The 23266-nt window shown below is 35.0% G+C and overlaps 2 protein-coding genes across 4 annotated transcripts; one reads left to right on the top strand and one right to left on the bottom strand.

The window, feature by feature from the left end:
- Window positions 1-5011: 5011 nt before the first annotated feature.
- Window positions 5012-6082, top strand: LOC106616852 (myb/SANT-like DNA-binding domain-containing protein 1). Its single transcript, XM_014233764.3, has 4 exons — window positions 5012-5121; window positions 5208-5418; window positions 5498-5628; window positions 5695-6082. The coding sequence occupies exons 1-4, from the start codon at window positions 5100-5102 to the stop codon at window positions 6021-6023; spliced, it is 693 nt and encodes a 230-aa protein (XP_014089239.2). The 5' UTR covers window positions 5012-5099; the 3' UTR covers window positions 6024-6082.
- A 971-nt stretch (window positions 6083-7053) lies between these two features.
- Window positions 7054-9877, bottom strand: LOC106616497 (KAT8 regulatory NSL complex subunit 2). Of its 3 annotated transcripts, none has more exons than XR_001330685.3 (6): window positions 9228-9877; window positions 8973-9165; window positions 8747-8910; window positions 8270-8673; window positions 7454-7739; window positions 7241-7380 (listed from the first exon to the last, which is right to left on the bottom strand). XR_001330685.3 is itself a non-coding variant. In XM_014233174.3 (5 exons), exons 1-5 carry the CDS (start codon window positions 9718-9720, stop codon window positions 7210-7212), a joined length of 1425 nt encoding a protein of 474 aa, XP_014088649.2. In that variant the 5' UTR covers window positions 9721-9877; the 3' UTR covers window positions 7054-7209. The 3 variants fall into 3 exon arrangements, 1 of the variants encoding a protein (XP_014088649.2); XR_004976310.2 differs by having other exon boundaries at window positions 7277-7380; window positions 7449-7739; XM_014233174.3 differs by lacking the exon at window positions 7454-7739 and having other exon boundaries at window positions 7054-7380.
- Between the last annotated feature and the right edge of the window lie 13389 nt (window positions 9878-23266).

The following is a 23266-nucleotide window of genomic DNA, read 5'->3' as shown; positions in this document are numbered from 1 at the left end:
ATTGTATTCCTTCGATTATTACCAGAAAAATGTATTAAAATTTCGAGCCAATTGATTAAGTGAGTTACATCTTAAAAAAAATTTAGCAAGTTTTTGGCATACAGGGTCCTTCATAACCATGTAATAAGAAAATGTCAAGGTGGCAGCACTGATTCTATCGTAACTAGAAGTTAAATATGAATAAAAATAATAAATATAACGATGCCTTGAATAAATTAAAAATATGGAGAAGCTTCGTTTTTCAACAGAATGACAGCGAAATTTGAGTGTTCAATGTGTTGTTTCACTAGTAATTGAGTAATTGAGGCATTCGAGTCTAAATCTTTGTCATACACTACACTACTAAACTGTCGTGATAGGTATGTAAATAAGTATAAAACGTGAGTATGTAAGTATGTTTAAACTCATATGCAACTAACCGTAAATTTATATGAGTTCACAGCTACAAAAAACTTTGTATATATGTATGAACGCTTACAGGCATCGCCCGCGCATATTGTCTACCAACACTTGTTCACCATGAAATTATACACCTGTATGAACTGTATTACTTGAACACATGGGCCAAGGATAAGTTTGGAGCATGTCGGTTTTATTGTATTTGCAACAATTGTTGCCACATGCAGTGTTAAACGCATTCACTCACACATGCATGCAAGTACAAGTACATGTCAATATGAAAGGCTTAAAAGTGTGTATGTATGTTTGTGAGTATTCTGGCATTAAAATTAAAAGGAACGCACACACACATCACTTTTGCTGTTTGTGTCATAAAATAAACAATAGCAATAGCTGAAATAATGCGAAAGTCGAAATCAAAATAAAAACAATAAATTTGAGAACACAAATAAAACAAAGAGTTGCAGCATAGCTGTAAAACGCCCTTATACATTGAAAATAAAATAAACAACAACAAATGCCAGTAGTAATTATGCCATGTATTTCTTGTTTTGAAGTTTCACTCATTTATTCACTTGTGCGCTCATTTACTTCGTTATATACATATAAATACTTGTGGTTAAAACTCCTACCCAGTAAGAAATTTAATGTTTTATATAAATTTATAAAATATGGCTCAATATTAATTCGAATATATTTCTTTGAAAACTTTGAAAAACTACAATTTTTGAAAGAATCTGATATTTACACCTATATATATTTTAATATTTTTTGTTGTATTATGTATAAACGAAAAGCTATAAAGTGTCATATCTAAACTCGAAATTAAGATACAAAGCTGTAATTTGGTACAGGGGATCAAGATAATGAGGAATACTTGTTGGCCAAACTCTTTATCTATCTTTAAGTATCTTCCAAACCGCTGTAGTTAACTCAACCACACATGCTGAGAATGCTTTTTAGTATTTCTTCATACACTGTGAAATGGGTAAAATCAGATAATAACCTATCTTAATGAAATTCAGAATATTCCTCGTTTAAATAACAGTATATCCTCTTGCCTAAAATGCTTTAAATCGGGGCAGTAGTTCCCCTAGTTTAATATAAAGTCTTACCAACTTCTGAAGGTATTTCCCCGGTTTTGTTCTTTGCAAGTGCGAATAAATGTTCGGTATAAAATGTTTGGTTGCATCCGAGCTTAGTTCTTTCTAATTTCTTTTATACACTAAAATACATGCTTGATAAAGCAGAGAAAAGTTGTTCTTTTATCCTTACTCCCAGAGTAAATTGTCAAACTACGGTCTTTTTAAGGGAGCTACCCTTTGTTTACTTAGCTTCCTACAATGAACTCAAATTTGTCAAATGTTAAACCGTCTTTGGCTGGATGAAAATGTGGAATCGGTCCGCTGACGTGGATCCAAAATAGAGCCTTAAAGGCTTAACATTTTTCTCTGCTATTATATTAACTGTGATTAGTGAAAAATTATAATTTACTGTTAACAGAACAAGATCCATCTTAGAAAAAAACATAAGAAACAAACTAAGCCCAGAAACACAGGCTGTTTCGCAGCATGCGTATTCTAACGGAAAATTCTCAGAAACGGCACTAAGCTCAGTGGTAGCAGAGATTGAAAAATCTCTGGGGATTAAAGAATACACCCTAGTTGCATTCTTAAACATGGAAGGTGCTTTCAATAACATCCAGCCTGGGCATCTCTGAACCTCTTAGAAAACTAATTGAGGATATGCTCACGAGCAGGTCATTAATTTCAACGCTGAGAGCTTCAACGATGTGCAGATCTGTCCAAAAGGGTACACCTCGAGACGGATGTGTTATTCCCACTTCTCTGAATCTTAACTCTGATCTGAATTCTCCCAATTAGTCGACTGTAATAAGGGGCACTCTATGATACTTATTACGTTCCCGTTTCTACCCACTACCATATATTTTCGAAATCCTATAGAATTCAAACTAAATCCGATCCCCCATATTCTAGAGAAGAGTGGGATAGGGAGAAGGTGGACAGAGACGCAGGAATAAGCATCTATACGGATGGGTCCAAAATAGATAATCGAGTGGGAGTCTTTTCAGAAATTAGTTACCAAAATCACCTTCCGCGTACCAGACCACTGCAGTGTCTTCTAAGCGGAGATCACAATAATCAAAGAAAGCCTTGTTGTTCTCACAAGAAGTGTGCTCACAACCAGGAGTATATTTATATATATGGATAGCCAAGCGGCTTGAAATCACTGAAATCTCCTAGGGCTTCGTCAAAGAAAGTGAGAGAATGCCTTGATGGATTAGTGGATCTAACATCCTATTTCATGATAAACCTGCAATGGGCTCAACAAGCATGCAAACGTGGCATGAATGGAACATGGGCCGCACATGCCTATTAAAATTCAAAAGGAATGACAAAAGAACTCTAGTAGTAGTGCCGTCAGGTCACTGTCTAATTGGCAGACATACCAGCAGACTAGGTGGATCATGCAATGACAATTGTAGAAGTTGTCAGGAGTTAAAAGAACAGGAGACTGTAAAATATCTTCTATGCGAATGCAAGGCTCTATGCAGGAAAATAATCACAGCAATCGGTCGAGGATTTCAGGACGATGTCAGGAAGTTTCTCACATAAAACTAGTTATACTGATGAACTTCATAAAAAGCACAGGTTGGTTCAGAGACAATGGAGTGAGGGAACATTAGTCCCGGTAGCATCACAATGGGCCACCTATAGGCCTAGGTGCGTCGTTAGACAGCCACTTTATTTACCTACCTGCCTACATTCAATAATATTGTATATCAAATATGATTAGTATTAGTTATTCAAAAAGCGATATGTAGCTGTTTTGCTTACGTGATTGTCGCTGAATATTTTGTATCTGTATGTAAAGCCATATAACATATTTTTAATATTTTAGTACAATTACAAAAAATAACAAACAGGCATCAACACTTTTCATAATTTATACACTAGCTTTCAAACCGTTTCACTTATTTTGCACTCTATTTCACTTTTTACGTTTATTCATTCACTTCGCAATTATAACTGTTTTATGTTCACATTGGAACACTGATTAAAGCCTACTGCAACAGTTTACTTTAATATTTTTTAAGGCAGCACACAGTGTTTTCACAAATATTTTAGTGTGCTTTCAAAACGCTACCAATAACTTTCTTCATACATTAGCTTCTAAACTGTTTAAAAAGTTTCTTGTGTTTACACTCATCAATTTTAAGGACACTGACTCAAACATTAACTTTCAAAGTCTCGTCTGTTGACGTCATTTAAAATTACACTTTTTATTGCATAGCCAACGAAGAAGCTTCTTTTTATACCCTGAACAGGGTATATTAAGTTTGCCACGAAGTTTGTAACACCCAGAAGAAAACGTCGGAGACCCAGAAGAATATTATAGCTTCGGTGCAACCGACGTTAACGTTTTTATTTGTTATTACAGACTTAGTAACTTAATAGTTGTTATTACCTCAAGAAAATTAAATAATTGGATACACTAATTTATTAAATTGATAAGATTGTTGTAATAATACACTTTCCCATTAATTTATTTTTCACCGAATCAGAGACGTTCCCTGCGGAAGCTAAAACACGACTAAATTGACCGGATATTTATTTAAAAATATTGTAAAATGTCTTGTTTAAGGTCCTTGTGAATTTCAAAAAATCGATTTTTGTTTTGTTTGTTATCGAATGTAGTATAAATCAAAATATTGAGATAATTAAACAGAAAAATCTTCCTCGCTGTCAGACATCTCTTTTCGAAGGCCTCCAGAGCCTGCAGATCGGCTACTGTATACAGGGAATAGATTTTTTTTCAAAATGAATGGCTGATTATAAAAGTTTCATAAGTCCTGTAAATGCAAATTATTTTTATTTATGTATTTAAAAAATTCTCAAAACAATTTCTAAAATTTTTGACTTTCACATAAATATTGGCAGAGTTGCAAATAATTCATTAAAACAGATAATTGATTTAACATTCGACATATTTTTTTTTTATTTTGTTATTCCGTTATTTGTTATTTAAATTTTTATTTAAAATAATTTTTAAATTTTTATTCGCACACACCCGATTGAACAATCATGGATTTAAAAATAAAAATATTAAAAAACATTTCATTAACAAACACCACTTCTTAACCTTTAATATTGTTATCAAAGGTCGCATAATATAACTCTTGCGTTAACACGAGATCTATTCACGGAGAGAAATAAAAATAAATTAAGTGTTTTATTACTACGCCATATGGTATAACTATAAAAAATTAGTTCTTAATTTTGGCTTAAACACACCAACGAAATAAGAATATCTAAAATTGACCGCAAAAATATGGCAGTATTTCTAAAGCGCAATTCCATGACAAGCGTGTGCGTGCATCTGCGCTGAGCATATTTGAATGTCACCGTGTGTTTTACAAAAATACGGTTTTTACAAATAAACATTAAACTTTTCTTTCAATTCGTACAACTTTAATCTACTCAATTAATATGATTAACAAAATGCTTAAAAAAATTAATTTTCCACAATTTGCCGCATAAGAATGCATAACTTCATTGCACAATTAGTATTCAATTGAATGTAAATCGAATAAAATCTTGAATGCAACTCTGTAAGGTTTGCCTTTGCTTGGGTAATTAAAAGGCAATCGCTAATTGCTAGTTTAATTAAGCAGCAATATGAAGAGTGAAAAAATGTCTTGTGAGTAAATTAATAGTATAATGTTATAAATATTTATAATAATATGACAAAATTACTATTTTGAACAAATTTACTCTTTCCAAAAGCGCCAAAACCGAAAAGGAAGCGACTAGCTTGGACTGAGGGTGCCGAGTTGGCCATACTAGAATTGTGGGCAGAGCGCGTAGTTGAGCTCCGTGGAGTACGTAAAAATATGCATATTTATGAGAAAATATCAGAAGAGTTAGCCAAATTGGGCTACATATATAATGCGCGGGAGGTGCAAGTGAAATTGGCCAATTTTTCACAGCGTTATCGGTAGGTGCATATATGCTATTTATTACTTATGTTAATAAGAAAAGAACTTAACTTAATCTTCAATATTGTATATATCCAGCATCGAGAAAGCGAATTTGTTAGAATCTGGTGAAACGATATCTTCTTGGCCGCATTATGGCAGAGTACATCAAATAATCGGGCGTTTCAAAGTAAACTCGTTTAGCGATTCAACACTGGAAACCATCCAAGGTAAGCAATGTTTTTAAAAATCACATTTTCATTATAATACTAAAATATAAATGTACTACTCAATAGCGGAATCATCTGGTGCATCACGCCTCTCGCCGTTTGTACCGCCCTCCACACCTGCATCACCGGTCCCTTCGCAGCCGGCATCGCCGCATGCAAGCACTTCTACGCCAGTAACCGTGCGCAAAAAGAAGAAAGGCGTAAGTCAATTCCAATTGAAAGTGCTTGACAAATTCGAGGAACTATCAACGGAGATAATACAGTATTTAAGGCATAGCGAAGAAAATGAAAGACAGTTAATTGAAGTTGAACGGCAAAAGGCGGAGTCACTGAAAAAATTTAGTGAAGTTAACAGAGAGTTTAAAGACGCTATTATAAAATTTATACAGAAATAATAGAAGTTTATTATTTTAGTTTTTTTGTTAATATTAAAGAGTAATTTTTAGCATACTAAGTATTGCTTGTCATTTTAATGATAGATTGATGGTCACAACAAATTGAGATTTGTATTTCAACCATAACTTTATTGTGTGATTTGTGAGGTAGCGAGTTCTTTAACCGATTAGAAGCAAAATCTAATTGCATATGTTATCCACATTGTTGTCACAGAAGAATTCGCCAAACTTGAGCCGATATTTATTTTACTCCTCAAAAAAAACTTTGCAATGCGTTTCAAAACTAACAACTCTACGTAATACGATTATAGCTATTTTGTACTACTCTTGGATCCTAGTGGTGCTACTAGAGCGCAATTTTATTTTCTTTACTTCATACCAATAAAGCGACTCATTTTCAGGCAATTTGTTGACAATAATCTAATGAATTCCCTCCAAATTTTTAAAGGACTAAAAGTATTCTAGTAGCTTAAAATATTCCGCTAATATTTTTGGTTAATGCTTCTCACATGATCATCTATTATTGTTGATATTGTAGCGGCAGAAAACATTAAATCCTGCTCCGTTCCCACGACAGTCGGGTCTACGTAACCGGAACGGACCCGGGTTTATTCCGGCCAAGGACTGTCAACTCGGCAGAATTCTGCCGCTACAACAACAAAATTAAATCTTTCTCTTTCTATCGGTTAACTGCCATGGCTCTTTCTAGTTCCTCTAAGGGTTTGCACGTTTTACAAATTTCTCTTTCCTTCAGAATATTTAATTGCTTAAATTTTAGTTTAAAATAATAAATTGACAATTATCCGCTTAATATAACTTAACCCACAAATACACTTCCCTTTAGCAACCGTGGGCTGCCGGATCAATGTATATTGTGCAATTATATTTAAAAGTTTTTATATAGTAAATTTTTTAGCATTCAAATAATCAGTATACTACTGTCTGGGAGGCATTTGTTGCTAATTTTCTTACAAATATTTTTTTGTTTTTAATTTTTTGTTCCACGATATTGAGTAAATAATTGTTGGTATTTAAAATCGACTAGTACTTTATTAGTCATGTAAATATTGCAACGCTTATATAAGGAATTTTTCTAAAACAGGGTAAGATATTAAAAAATATCTTTAAAACATTTAACATAATATTGAATTTTGAAACTTAAACTAGTTGGGCGCACACAATTAAACTATTTACTGGCTTTTGAGGTTGTGGCCTTCGGCTCACTGCGCTGCGAAATTGCCGTTTTTCGTATAGGCGATGTTGCAACTGCACTTTCCGTTTTGACATTCGTTTGACTGGGCGATTTCAAATTGGTTTCTTCCTTTGCATCGTCTTCTTCAGTTTCCGATTCATATTTCTGTAAAGAAAAATATTGTGTAATCGGTATAAACTATTATTATGGATATAGTGAAATTCACTATTTACTTAACGATTAAGTTCCATTAAGTGGTTGTGCAATCTTTTGATACTTTTTTTTTTTGTTTTCTTTTGGTGATTACAATTAGTACCTAAATTTGAACGCTTTTCGCACATTACACAAACATATTGGCCATAGTAAAAGCAATGTTAATTAACATTTTAATTGGACATTTCATTTAATTATATTTATATTATAATTAAGCATTTGTTTATTTTGCTTTCACAACGTCACAGTCTTAAATTACCCTTTCCCTGTATTTCGCTCCTTCACGATACGGGAGCATATTTAGGGTAATCCTGTAAGATGGAGGAGAACGAATGTGTATTTACAATTACAAAATATTAAGATTTCACAAAATGAAATCAAAAAGCAGTGCAACAATCGTAAAATAAATTAAAAAACTAAACAATGGTTAGAAAACTTAATAACGATATTCATAATTTTTTCTTTCAAATAAAAATACAATCAGTACGTATTGTTTAAATATAAGCAGCTTGAGAGGGTAAACTAGTAAATACATTTTGCATTTTGCAGTACTATTTAATTTGTTTAACACCAGGGTTGCGCCGTTGTTAAACCAAAATTTTTCTATTTGGGATTACATTTTTTTAAATCCGGTATTTGTAGTTAAAAAATAAGATTTTTAGGATTATAAAAAAGATGTAATTTAATTACTGTTTATGCAATATTCGCAACCCTGTTCAACACACATCAAATGTATTTACGGTATATACCACATTATATTTAACTTTTTGCATAGCAATATGCAAATTAAGAGTATTTAGTACTAGGTAAAAAAAGACTTTGTTTTTTACGACGAACACACCTTTTGTATATATTGACGGCGGGCGGGTATAGCCAAATGCAAGATACAAGTCGATGCATCGTCAAAGATGCACGGTATTGGTTCCTGGCACACAACACCGCTCTTCTCCACCTCACAGGCACGGAAAAGTATTTGTTTTTTGTCTTCCATAATATGTTTGCGGCAGTATTTACAGCATGGCATCGCACGTTCACCGCACTTAACGCCACCCTCAGAGAAGGCACATTTAGTAAAACCTGGACCTTTATGTGCATAGCCTTCAGTGGCGCGCGAACGCTTTTCTTTGAATTTCTTATAGAGCACTGCTTCAACGCCATAACGCCGATGATATGTGTTAAGCGCCTTAAGTTGATCGTAGAGTTTACGTTCGCGCGGCGAGTCCTTCAATTGATCATGTATGCTGCCTAAGAATGGTAGTAATCATTTCAAATTAATAAAAAATATTTTAATTTAAGAATGTTGCAAACACAAACTTACATAACATTTCACGTTCCTTACGCAAGGTTTGTAAATAGCGACGCCGACGTTCTTTAAGTGTGTGATGCAAACTATTGATTTGATCAATGTACAAGCCTTGCAGTTTTGTGAGTTTTGCTTCAGCAATACGCACAGCTTCTTCACGTGTGTAAATGCCAGCATGCCTGTAGTGTTTAAAAGTAATGTTAGCAATGTTTTTTAGTTAATAAGTCATTTTGCCAAATACTTCAATAAATCCTCAGGTGCAGAGTCTGCACTATCATCGTCCGACTCGTTGAAATCATAACCACGCGCTGTGTTGTTTATACTGGGTGGTTCATTATCTTCGCTGTTGCTATCAGATGCATAATCCAGGATGCGCCGTCTCTTTTGCATGTTCGATAAGGCAGCATTAAGGCTATTAACCTGATCGTATGCGACTGTGAAATTTAATTGAATATTATTAGGACAATACAATTTTGCGTATTTAATTTCTACATACCAAATGGCGCCACATGCGGTGACACCACATCAATTTCTTCATCTTGCTCTGCAATTGCTTCTTCCTGCTGTACATCTTCAACATTGATGTGGTGTGCTAAATTATTCAACAATACTTCATTGGTATCGGTGCGCTTCAATTTTCCAACTGTTGCATGTGTCTTCTGTAGCTGCGCTTGGCGATTATGTTCAAAACAGAGCGTCGTCAATGCAGGATCTTTTTTTATGTCATGCTTTTGTAGTGCATTGGCACATTTGCGGCCGTTTCCATAATTAAAAGTGCATTGGCGGAAGTTTCCACAGGGATCCTGTAAAATATGCCGAATACAATATTCATAGCCATCGACACGTGGTATTGAACATTCGTAGGTTGAGTTGGAACAACGTTTTGCTTTGTTTTCGATTTCCTGATGTAATTGCTCACGCAATTCTTGTATGTTACCGCCGTAGCGTAAAAATTGTCTTTGGCGTGAATGAGAACAACCAGCGGACATTTTGAAAAAAACTTCTAATTATGTTTTATCTCAAAGTATTTTTGTTTTACTCGCCTTCACCTCTAACATTCACATATGTAGAAGAAATGTTTTATAAAAAAATTCACGCTACTAGAGAAATTGTGAGGACAAAATTTGTTATGTACGTAGAGAAGAGAATGAGTAAAATCGATTATATTATCGATTATTTGGTTTTGCTGGTGCTACCATGTCGCATAATTTTAAATTAATAAATACATTTTTTGTAATAGAATAGTTTAGGTTCCACAACGTAGGAAGCTGCGCTTGGTCGGTCCAATAACGGGGTGTCCATAGTTGTTTTTTACGTGCGGAAAGGAGTTCGACGATCTCCTCTTTTCGTCCATACCATCAGATCGCTGCGTAAAAGAAATTATGACTGTTACATTACTACAGTATTTTTTTTCATTAGAAAATGTCTAACTCATTGAACTTGTAAATACATATAATGCTCGCTACAACAACAACAAAAAAAACTAAGTTACTTCAAAAAATTCAGTTTCTCCACAAGGATATTACGATTTAAAAAAATTTAATAATCGAGGTCTTCTTGAGATAAAAGAATCTCTATATTCAAAAATTAGAATTTTTTATTTCAATATAGAGAAATATGACTTGGGGTACTAGGAGGTCAAGAAGAGGGAAGAGCTTAGACGTCCCTTAGGATTGAATCTAATTGCAAATGTTGATGAAAAGAGTCGTATGTAAGATGCTGACTGATTTGCTGAGTATACTTGTATGTGGATTTATTACATCGAAATGTTCCACATAATATTTTTTGCGCCAACTATCCGTATTGTTAAATTTTACCGTCATATTGTGACTGGGATAAAATTGTGGGTCCGACTAAGAATCTCTCACAACTATTTCACTGTCCCGTTCCTTTTTTTAATACATTCTGCAGCAAAGGGTAAAACTCTTTGCAGTAAAAATAAAGGAATTATGTTGTCGTTGAAGGCGTCTGCATTATCAATAAAGAAATCGAAACTTGGGTGGTCCAGTGTAATTCTTTCGAACTAGTGATGTACGTGCACCCTGTTTGGAGAAAACCCTGCATGGACCATGCAAACGGGTGGTTAGCATTATGCTGGGACTCTTTGCATACAGGACATACGTTTAGTATGTCGCGAAAGATTCTAGATAGGTAAGCGGTTAACCTCCTACAGTATCCAACAAGACAACTTGAGCTCTTCCTCTGTAAAGGCTGATTGCATTCCAAGGGAAAGGTGTTAATAGTCCAGTCATTATAGTAAGTTCACCTCGGAATTCAGATACCCAGCTGTAAGTCTGTAAATACTTGTATATTGAAACCCTAAAAGTTGTCTCAAAACCTACATATGGTAGGGTGTACGCAACTATTAAATTTCAAGGTCAAAGTTCACAAAAATCGGTTTTTTGCGCTTTTTTTGTAAATATCTCATTTCCTATGGGTTTTTTGATATTGGTATTTATTATCAATATTGTAGAATACAAAATTCTCTACAAATTTTGTTTAAAATTTTTTTTCATACGGTGAACCGTTTTCGAGATAGAGGGCTTAGAGCGCGTGGTCACAGCATCACTTCAGGTCAACCGGTGCCTCCGATCAAAAACGCGCCATATATAGTTGATGAACTATCGATAAATCAATGATTATAAATATTTGTCATTCCGAACCAGGCATTAGCTTAAATTTATATCCCTTTCGAATCAATCTTATAACCAACAAGTTACCTGACCAAAAGACCTCTTCATATGATGTTGCTTATTTCAGTCCCATCTGACACCACAATACACAAACATCTTATACTTTTTTTAAGTACTCGTAGTGTTTTGAGTTCGGGTTCTTACGTACAATTTCAAAGCCCATCACAACAGCTTTGCATCTTAGGGTTAGTTTTATCAAGGGAATCGTTTCAATCGAAATCGAAACTAGTCTTGGAATGAAGCGCAAAATCAAGATCTTCTCATTGGAGTAGGAGGTATCTTGTACATTGAAAAAGGTAAGTGAAGGAGGATTTACTTTGACTGGATGTTTGGATTAGGCACCAAATATGATAATAAAATGGACTGACACAATTTTTAAATAAAATACAATGATGCCTATGTAGGTCTTAAGATATTTTCAGAATAGAGAACGCCCTCAGTAACAAACTGCGAAATTTATAAAGACTACTAATCAAAACAGGTTGCCATCTACTCTCTTTCGTTCTTTTCACTAAGCTTCAAATCTGCCGAAATGTCAAGTCTAAGCACTGGTTTTTTAAATAGATGGATTCCAAATGAATAGAAAAGCTTTCGGATGATCCCATCTGTTTGGAATTATGCATCTTGTTTACAGAAGTACAAAATGCGCAAATATATTTGAAGGAAAGAAAATAATAAATCAAAACTACAGCGAATAGTCGCCACATTAGCGACATTAAAGCAGCAAGATACCATTCACCACCTTAAAGGACTTGTCTGCTCTGCTCGTAAGCAATATGACGCGCAATCAGTCTCTTGTCATCGTTAAATTAATGCGGCGCAAACAAGATTCGCAACAGGCAACAATTTCTTGAAGTGCTATGATAGCCGAACACAGGTAACGGAAGTATTGGCTGCATATTGAGATAATGAGCGGTTTAAGGAAACGCCCAAATTCTTTTGTCGTTTACTTAATTTTCTATTTCACACGCTGCGTTGCTGTTACTAGTATTGTTGTTTTTGTAGTTCTAGTAAATTGCATTTTGTGGTTTTCTTATTCTTATCTACATTGGCGCTATCTTCGCATTTCAAACATAGCCGTTCGAGGCGTCATGCATCAATTGCTTGCATATTGTGTGACATTCAGGGCGACCGTTCACCAGCTGAGCATTCTTCTTTGCCTGTCCTTTGATTTAAATGCACCGTACATACATACGAATATATAGATACATATAAGAATTTAGATTGTGTATAATTTGCGAGTATGTATCTTTGCGAAATGTCTCTTGATGGTTTCTTTTGCTTTGATTTTTCGTTTCTTTGGCGAGTAATTTCTTGGCTCTCCTTTGACCCTACTTGTCAGAAGTCATAAATGAAAAGTCTTTCAGAGTTCCATGAGAACAGAAATGCACGCAAAAATGTCTATGATACTACTCAGTGTTACGTTATTATATTTGCCGATAATTGTATAAACATACGCATCAGAAAAAAACTAAGGTCCAGCCAAAGCTTAGTCTCTATTCAGTTGCGCCATCGAACAAAGTAATAATTGTAAAATCTGATTTGTCTGCAGTGAAGCGGTTTCTAAGGTCTTCATTAATAATCGTTACTTTAAAATGTTGGCCTAAAATTAACATTCTTTTCTTATTCGGGATAAATACCTTTATATAGATCATAAATAATTAGTTTTCGAAACACAGAACAGATAATTGCATAGAATCTGTAGGGTCCTCGTTATTAAGGTAAAAATATAGTTTTTATAACATTTATGATATCAAGATCATATTGGATTCGCTTTCTGTTTACAACTTCATGGCTTTTACCATTAGGACCTCTGTTGATAGATCGCTGATTACTTCGAAATATTTTAAGAAAATGTATCAGTCCTTTCATTCCCCCCTCGTAATCTGCTATCGCTAACTCTTACATCCACTAGAACTATAAAAATGTTTCTAAGTAGATACAAAGTTTCAATTCTTCGAACTATTCTAAATCTATGAATATTGAATAATTCCGATTCCAAATTATATAAAATTGCATAGAACTTTAAATTTATGATGGTCATTAGATCTCTTAGCTTAGCTACTTTCTCAAGTATAGAGAAGGTTGCGATATAGGTGAGGTTAGGTAAAAAGGTCGATCCTGTGACTAAAGTCAGTGAGGATACCGCTAGGACAGTTGTCAGTCTGTTGGGATACTTAAAACGTCTAAGTATTTATGATAAAGGCCCTCATAAATCGAAAACCGCTTGGACTTTTAACAAATTTGTTTTAGAGTTAATACCAATTTCGAAATTTTCACCAGTTTGTGCCGGTTCCAGATGACTGCCGCGATGTTTATCCCTAGTCTTGCAAGGGTTAGATAATGGAGGAGAAAGTGCCTGAATGTTTCCACGCTCCCTACCATTAAACGAATAGTCCATAAAACAAACAAATGGAAAAAAATCCCATTCTGCAGGATGTCCTTATTGCCTCACTGGCCCCACTTTAAGGTATTTAATTATCGCCTCCGGCTGCACAATCATGAAGGTGCTCCTGATATCGAAAATGGAGCCTACCGCGTGCAAGGCAGTATCGACCGACATGCCTTTGCTGTGGGTAGGCCCCTTAACAACTTGCCCTCGGAATTCTACCCCTGATGTACAAGTCCACGAATCTTTCCAATATTTTCTTCCCAATAAGGGACCTGAAATCCGTGGGAATGAGGTCAGAGTTTTTTTCGGGATGTGATATAAACGATACCACGTTTTAGGTACCTGATATAATCTAATACAGTTCGCGTAGATGGGGCCAACAAGCTGTATGACAACTTGACCGTCCGTTACAGTTGAGTCGGTATGATGATGAGAAGACTGTACAGCCCCCCCGAAGTCTTCCAAGCTGTACTTCTTTGGTGTACTAGTTCTAAGCAAAGTTAGCATTCAGAAGTAGATTTGACGACTCCTCACTGCTTGAAGTCCCGCCCTAGTCTCATTCTTAGATACCCCATGGGAGTAGAATTTTTCGCCAGAATGCGCCTATACCTTGACGATTTATGGTTTCTCTCTTAACTTTTGCAGAAGGCTCTACTGGAAGCTCTCTTGGCCTTTAGCTGAGACGTTTATATACAGCATTCGTTTTGTGGGTTGATTACCTTTTAGTTTTCAAAGGAATTTAAGAATAAATATTGTAAATAAATATTAAGACGAGATGCTTATTATAGAAATTCGACAAGGTACAATATACAATATTACTCTTGTTATCCTTATTGACCAAACCGACTAAATATCGTTCATTGTCTCTCAGCTCTCCTTTATTCAACTCCTATTTTTTAATTTAACTAATCTTATAACCATCATTATTTAAAAGGTATCACCTTTCTTCAATAATTATTTTTATCACACTTCCTTGTGCCGCTCGTCTATTTATTGCTCAAATACCCTCATTAAAAACCCTTTCCATGCCCACATTATTATTTTCGTGACAACTAAAATACATACACGCATTCCATTTTACTCCAACTTTTTTTTATACTCATACAACCCCACTTCGCCCATCTCAGAACCGGCAGTAACTGTGAGATGCTGCTAGTTTGTTGTAAGTTGTTGAGTAGCTTCTGGTCAGAACGTGTTTAAGTGTTCGTCTAGACCACGTCAGGTAAATGAGCAACGTACCAAATGTACGTATGTGTGTGGTTGTGTATGCAAATGGGCGGCGTTGCCATTTTAGTTTTTACTCATTGAAGCGTTAATGACTTGCCGTCACTGGAAACTTCTTGAAAGTCCTGCGGATGAAAATATGGAAAACTCGGTTGAAAGTACTTACCTGTGTACATAAAGCGGGCGTAAGCGCCTAAAAGTGTGCTAACGAAGTTATGTGCCGGTCGAAAGTGCTCTTCAATGAATTAAAAAAGAAAAAAAAGGGGGTAAATTGTATAATTCCTTTGTGGGTTGTGTTGTGAACTAAATATGTAATATATATACAAATGTATATGATATATATATATATCAATATATAAATGTACGCGGACGGTCTGATAAGTTCTTAGCCTCACCGCTCGATGGCGAAATTATAGAAAGACAAATTTACTATCATATATGCCTATTACCCAATCATAATAGTTATGTTTTGACTAAGTCTAAAAGCTTGCGTGCCCGTTGATAATCGGTCGGTGATCCGATTACTGTTGCGTGGTAATGAAAGAGTGCTTGGATACTAAAGAGTGTTTTTATTAGGCATGTGATTTTCAAGAAGAAATAAAACGCAATAATTTAATGTTGTGGCCAAGAATTATTATAAAAATACGAGTTTTCCCTTATGTTTTAAGATTTCGGGAGAGTCACCGCCGCGGCTGACCTGAACAAATTACATCCGAGAGGCATATTTTTCGACCACTTTTGACTTTGTATGTCAGTAATAACGCACCGAATATTTTCTTTCAGGGTGTAAATGGTCTGGAGATTATATACACAATCAAGCGACTTAGCATATCCCCACAAAAAAAGTGCAGCGGTTAAATCACACGATCTTGGAGACCGCAAGCCATAGTCTAAAAAAACATTCGTTATATTTTAGTGACCCTTCTCCTTCGTTGGCAACCCTTAAAAATGATAAGTCCAGACCAGGTGTTCCGAATGAGTCCAAAGCTCTCATGTGCGATTTGGCAGACCGCCCATTGAAAGTGCACGAGATCGAGCTGAAACAGTAGGCAGCTCAATAGTCCGCATATGTCATATCTTGCAAGATATATTGGGAATAAGAAATCTCTTTGCGCGATATATGCTACGTTTGCTCACTGCAGACAACAAATGCAAACATAAGTCCGCTTCATATCAGTTTTTAACACTGGTAAGCGGAAGCGGAAGATGGTTGTCCTCGTTTTGTCATCGTCATGACACATACATCCACTGGTACATACTAGAGAAAAGAAACAGTGCATTTCACTCGGCTAACCCGTTCTGAAGGTAAGGTCTTGGTCCACGTTGTCGGATTCACAAAGTTTGATCTACATCGGGCAGAAATTAATGAGGATAATATCGCCGCGACTGATACTTACTTTGCAGACCTCCAGACAGGTATTTTTCAGACGGGTCAAGAAATTTGGAGCGTTGATGGGTCAAATGTATAAAATTTTGATACTCGTGCATATACTAGTGCAAAATTATTACTTGAATTATTCCATTGTGTATTGGCGTGATATATAACTAACTCTTCTGAGTATATATTTCCGCTATTTTTTACAAACATCACTACATCATTGCTCATATAATGAGTGCTGTTAAAGCTAAGCAGAAGGCAGAAATTAATTATCCTTTTTATCCTTGTATTTATTGAAAGCTAAAAGAAAGTGTTCACAATCCAACAATTACTCTGCCTTTGCAGCCAATTTCTTTTGTCACAGCGCAGACAAGCTAATTTAAAGCACTGACTTTGTCGTAGGGAATATGCCTGGAGGCCATCCTTTGAGAATTTTGCTGATGTAATGCAATTGGCAGAATTCTTCACATGTAAAAAAATGTTCAATCCAGGACTGTATATTAAAGTTTGTTTTAAATGAGCCCATTCCGACGAAGTTTCGTTTTTAGAGCTGTGCACTAGCATATTCAGAGCTTAGATCCTATTAAACGATTTTTTTTTTGGAAGCCAGACCTAAATAGAGATCCTCTAGATGTGATATGATCAATAAATAAACCAGAAATAGATAAAGAAGAACAAGACGAGTTCCAGTAAAGCAGTGTTAATATCAAAACGGGTTCAAAATGTATTTGGTGAATTTCACGCCACTCGATTGTCAGCAAGGTCTTACTTTAGACATGAATTCAGATTATGTAACATAACTCTAATGTTGAACCATAATAAAAGCATTTTCTATAAAAGGGAGACTAAGATATTCTTAGAGCAAGCAGAACATTACACAATTCAGAACTGGAAAAATAATCCGGTCGATGCATTATTTGATGAATCCAAATCGGAAACTGTATTGTGTATTCTCAGGTAGCGATTTAATGGGTGTATTTTCTGTTTTGAGTTTAGGTTGAAAAAAAATTTACCAATCTGTGATAGATTTATCGACGTAGATGTGATTGACCCTAGAACTCAAAACTCAAAGTGTCCCGTAGTTTGTAAAAACTTTCAGTATTCACAATCACTCTAGTAAAATAATTAAAAACTCTTTGATAAATGAAAGAAAGAAAGCTGCTTGTATTTCACCCGAAAACTTCTGAATAAATAATGAAATTCTTTTTAGGGTTGACACACAGTGTTAAGAGTACAGATCGGGATTAACGTAGTGCCTTTGATTTCAAACAAACACTCAAGAATATAATCATATACAGGGTCTACCAAAAAGAACGACGTGATGTTAATATGAAATAAAACACTACAATTTGGTTAAAAGGGATTCTGTGTTTTTGTTATTTAGATAATTTTATGCCACTTATGATTTGAACAAAATGTAAGCCAATCGCATGATCTTGGCGGCCATTTGACTGGGCTATTTCTCGAAATTAACGAGTCGCCAAACTTTGCACGCTATGTGTTTATGTTAAAGCGTGAAAAATGAGGCGGCGTTCCGTCTTGTTGGAAATAGAGATTGTCCGCATCACAACTGACAATTTTTGGGTATGAAATTGCGTTTCCTAAACCACACGAGGATTTGTACCAAAGTGAAACATGATATGATGAAATGACAAACCTTACTGACAAAATTTGACACAAATCTGCAAATAAACATGGCCAGAGCTGTCAAAATCCCGTCATCCCTATTGATAGGAGCTGTATAAGGTATATATTTTAATTTAGAAAATATTGTACTTTCGAGGTTCGGGCATTTATGTGTCCAGGAAAAAGCAACTAAAGACACATACACCTGTTCACGCCTTCTCTCATATATGTATAACTGTTGAGCTGTCACGCCAATTACTGCCCAAATTAATTAAATTTTCGCTTACAATCTGCCTTGAAGTGAGTGATGTTATATACATATATAGTATATTCGGTATGTATGATATTGCGATGTGGAAAATTATCGGCCTCAAACTAATAACTGTCACTATGTGTAATTTCAACGTCTTATTGTACCACCTTAAGGCGAAATTGGCTTCTAGCTGCCGTGAATGTGAATGGATGTAACGAACATTTATTAGTATTGTCGCAGCTAATTAATTTTGTGTTTGTTCGGGCTAATAGCAGCCAATCGGCTTTTGTTCCGCTTTCGTGAAATTTCAGTGTAATTAAATGTAGCAAATGGAACACCTAACGGGGATTGGCGAATAACTACGAATATATGAAGTTATTTTAAGGAATCCCTATGGAATTTAAAACAGGTTTCCCGGATACTCGAGGGACTTTCCGATGGCTCCTCTCTGCTCGACTTTTATAATAATTTACTTTGAACTCACTTAAGCCAGACCCGAAAGAGTTCAGGTGCTTCCCCAAGAATACCTAGGCATATCTCCATAAGAATATTCTGTTGCGTTGCAAAGTTGTATGGAGAAAGGTGAGGTAGAAACATCAAAGCACTTTCTTTTTTCAGATTTTGCAAGACTGAGGGTGGCTCTTGGCAGTCATACTTTCGGGGAAAACGGTTAAAACTGATAAAAAGTCGCTTGTCGAATAATTTGTATAATATATTGTTCTCGCTCCATGGGTATCATCTTGACAAAGATGATGCATTAAAATAAACACAATCTGTAAAAATTAGCACATTAATACAGATTTTTCAAGTCCGTCTTTGAAAATCCGGAGTATTGTACAAACTTAATACTGAGAACAACTAATATTCGTGTATTTTTAGAAATTTTAGAAATAACTATGCCATTCCGAAAAATAGTTTTTTTCCCAATAATGTTGGCAGTTACAGTATACCAACTTCTCTTTGTTATATGTAAGTATAATTTTTGTATGTAGTTTATACTGCGGTAATGGTTTATCTATTATATGCCGTTGTTCTAAAAAGTTTTTACTCTTTTTTCTTTTTTTCAGAGTTTTTAAGTCCGTTGTTGAAAATGCGTACTGTTTTCAAAACTTTATTTAAAGATAATCAAGCGGACTTACATTCACCAAAAAGTGAAGTAAATCAAACGGATTGACATAATAAACCGAGATATAGAAGGTATAATATTATAAAGCTGATATATCACTTTAATAAGGTTTGTAATAAGAGAAGGAATGTGAGGGAAATGTAAATTATTTCTGTCTCTTTTTTAGTCAGGGTTAATCAAGATCCAGTGTTTTGTAGAATACTACATCTCCTTTATTACAATTATTTTTACATTCGTACCATATGTGCATATGTACTAGGGCTGGGCATCATCCTGTTTGGACTCTTCGGTGTTAATATCAAGATATAAAAGTATATGTAACTTTACCCACTTCCCTTGCCAGTAAATTCAACTTTTTAAATAATACCAAATACACTTCAAAATCAACAACTTTAGTCTGCTTTGTCAGACAAAGTGTCAGACTGTCAAATGTCAAAAGTCAAAAAAATTTTGTATTTGCATATTTCTGCTTTTTGCAGCTGTGGCGCCAAGAAGTTGCACAAATTTTTGCGCGTCTTTTTCTTGTCCATTAGGAAAGAAAGTGCAGAGGAAAGTTTCATTTATGAAAAACAGAGCGTAAAAAAAGTTAAAATAAATAAATAGCTAAATAAAAAGGCTTTTCTGTGAATAAATTAACTTTCGCAATAAAATTGTCGCTTTAAACTACTTTCGATTTTTATTTAAATTTCTTTATATATAATCATAATGTCTCAAAATTGACAATGGCTTTGACAATGACAGCGAACAAATACGCTGGTTGTCGACTAGTGACTTAACTATAAATCAATAAGATGTCCAGACGACAACCTCTGTCCTCGGAAGTGGTACATAAACCAGCAAAAAAATGTATTGCACATCCAAATATATATAAAAATATGTGTATATTTTCCGGTATTGTTGTGAGTGTAAGCTGATCGGTGAGTTTATACGGGAGCTATATACTATAGCGATCATATAACAACAGCTCTGGCAAAGGGGCGGTTTCTTAGCGATAAAAAAATGTGAGCAAAATTTCAGATCGATATCTTAAAAACCGAGGGACTTGTTTGCGTATATAAGAACAGAAAGACGGACATACACGCGGACGTGGCAAAATTGACTCAGATCGTCACACTTATATTACATATGTATATACTTACAATATATAATATAAACAAGCGATTGACTGGTGGGTTGGTTAGACAAAGATAGAGGCATCATTTTAATACACTACCATGAGAGTTAAGAGTTTCTTGTCAACAGCATTCATCGCTTTACTGAACCCATTTGAAATTGACGATGGTTCTTTTTTACTTTTATTTGATAATGGTCTTGTGGACTGCGATAAAATTATTATGCCCTTCAATGTCCTTTTTTGACCTTCAATTTCGCAGCAACGGATATAATCACTTTAGAGATTCACTTTTATGCATACTATCTAAAAGACACTTGACCTGTTTTTATGCCTGTAAAATACTGTATACTTTTATTCTCCCTATTAAATAGATAATTTTTTCTATTTTTGACATAAGACGTGGACCTTTTATTTTGTTCTAATTGACCTTCCTTATTATCATGTATATTCTTAAGGCCGGATACCCAGATATCTTCTGGGGGTATGGAATCGCTCACTAAGTGGCTTAATGATATGTTACAGTTTTTAGAGACCCGAAAATAAACGGTTGACTAAGTTAAGATCGAGTAAAATAAAGACGATTAGGTTAAACATTGGTAGTTGTGCCGTTGGACAGTCGAATCAGTGAACTCCAGTGGCGAATCTGATCCGAAGTTTTGTCGGCCGCAAGGGAAAGGAGGGGAAGAAAGGAAAAAAACGGCCATAGAGCTATGTCGAATTGTTTTTACCAATTACCAGTTGTCACCTGTACCGTTATCATGGTCAAATTGGTTGAACTAGTCTACGAACTGCTCCGTATGATATCTACAACCACCATAAATACTTTCTTTGAATACTACAATAAACAAGTAGGATAATCGCTGGGTCAAGTGTATCGAGCTAAGAGGAGACTATATTAAGATAAGTCGGCATTTTTCTAAAACTTTTTTTTATTGTCTGGTCATTGGAAGACACAGACATTAGTTAATGAAGACGTAGGCGGTTTAGAGCGAATTTCTCATTTAAGGAACTCTGAAGCACAGTATATTATTTATACTTCAACAATGAAGAGAATACTAAACATTTTTGTGAAAGACCTCGCAAAAAAGTTCCATAGCAATTTAAATACAATTATTATAGATATCGTGAAGTCCTGTACTCGTATCTGTATAGGCCTTTAGTGCATTTTTAGTTTTTCAGTTTCGAATCATTTTTCATATTCATTAACCCACGTCTCGTCACTAGTATTAATGCATTTGATGAATGTAAGGTCCTCAGCTACGTTGCCAAGCATCTCTTTTGCGATCTCTACTCGACGTCGTTTTTGTAAAAGATTTAAGTTTCTTAGTACGAGTCTATCGTTGTCATACTTCAAAGCATTACCGCATTGTTTAAATGGACCAGTCGGCATAAAATGTATATCCTCGGTTCAACTTCCTGATACACTATAAGCCTAAGAGCAAGGATATTGAGAAATAAAACTGAGAAGTACAATAAACACTCAAAATTGGAGGCAAAAAGTTGGAAAGCACTTCAAATTTCCGCCCATAACTCGAATTCGTGTAGTGGAAAAGCAGAAAGATTAGTATTAAGATAAAGTGAGAAGGATGAACTTTGCTGGGATTGAAGAATTGAAAAAAAACTGTTTTCAGGCTCACGAACTTCTGTCTAGCCAGTCTCCAATTCGTATATATAATATATTACTTGTCTTAAAGCAAATACAATACTTTCGGAAATCTAAAAATTTATCTAACACCAAAATTGCGTTTGTGATCTCACTTTCATGTTCGCAATACATAATTTTTATTGTTATGCACAGAAGAATCTGCTTAATTATGTACTTGGCGTGGCTTAGTAACAAGCGGTTCATTAACAATTCACTTAACGTCTTAATGAGTACTTTGGTACCAGAAGCACATGCCGTGTTGGCATACTCTGCGGTGAGACATAAATAACTACATGATACTGTATATGAATGTATAGGATTTTCGGTGCCTAATATGGGTATTAATGTGTATGTATTATTGTGGTATTTATACAATAATACATATATACATATATATATATATATATGAGTAGTGGAGTCCCATATGATTATTTATGTGGATGCTATAATGCTTTTATCTCTGGGTAATTGGAGTGAAGCGAATAGCCCAAATTGGAATGAACACATACAGAGGTACACTAGCATAAGTAATGCAAGGAGCATATGCATACTTGTATATGTATATGTGTGGGAATGTGTGGCTTTCTATGTATGGCATCCTTAAAGCCATTTGTTTACTCGCATTTGTTTGCTCATATAACCGCATACCGACGTATGTATACATACTCATATATGTATGGATGTATATTCTATGTATTTATGTATGTATATGTGTATGTATGTAGCGTATAAGACATTTCACCTGCATATCTGCTGCTTTTGCTTGAAATCACAAATCTCTGCCTATTTACTGACCTGCAAAGGCGCCGTGAAATATGCTTTGAATTAACGATTCACTGGCGTATGGTAGTTGTTATTGTTCTCGTAGTTGTAGTATTTGTTTAGTTTTTGATGTTAATAAATGAAGGTGTTCAACCGAGGGATAATGCTGTTAGTTCGTGTGCACGTGTGGTGAAATTCGCAGAGAAATTACGTATATTTCCGTTCATTAGGGTGGTACTTAAATTTGGAGAGAATTGTTTTTATAAAACAGTAGTAGTGAAGAGAAGTATTTTAATTGAAAATAAATAAAACGTGTGTGAAA

This window comes from Bactrocera oleae, chromosome 3 (assembly GCF_042242935.1).
Source record: "Bactrocera oleae isolate idBacOlea1 chromosome 3, idBacOlea1, whole genome shotgun sequence".
Lineage (NCBI taxonomy): Eukaryota > Metazoa > Arthropoda > Insecta > Diptera > Tephritidae > Bactrocera > Bactrocera oleae.
The sequence above is the reverse complement of the archived record's forward strand: the minus strand, read 5'-3'. Positions and strand labels throughout refer to the sequence as shown.

Bases quoted from the DNA above. Each gene is read 5' to 3' on its own strand.
- LOC106616852 (XM_014233764.3), top strand. From the start codon at position 5,100: ATGAAGAGTGAAAAAATGTCTT. The intron at 5,419-5,497 runs GTAGGTGCATAT...GTATATATCCAG, and splicing joins AATTTTTCACAGCGTTATCG to CATCGAGAAAGCGAATTTGT. The intron at 5,629-5,694 runs GTAAGCAATGTT...ACTACTCAATAG, and splicing joins AACACTGGAAACCATCCAAG to CGGAATCATCTGGTGCATCA.
- LOC106616497 (XM_014233174.3), bottom strand. From the start codon at position 9,720: ATGTCCGCTGGTTGTTCTCATTCACGCCAAAGACAATTTTTACGCTAC. The intron at 8,911-8,972 runs GTATTTGGCAAA...TAAACACTACAG, and splicing joins GCACCTGAGGATTTATTGAA to GCATGCTGGCATTTACACAC. The intron at 8,674-8,746 runs GTAAGTTTGTGT...TACCATTCTTAG, and splicing joins TAAGGAACGTGAAATGTTAT to GCAGCATACATGATCAATTG.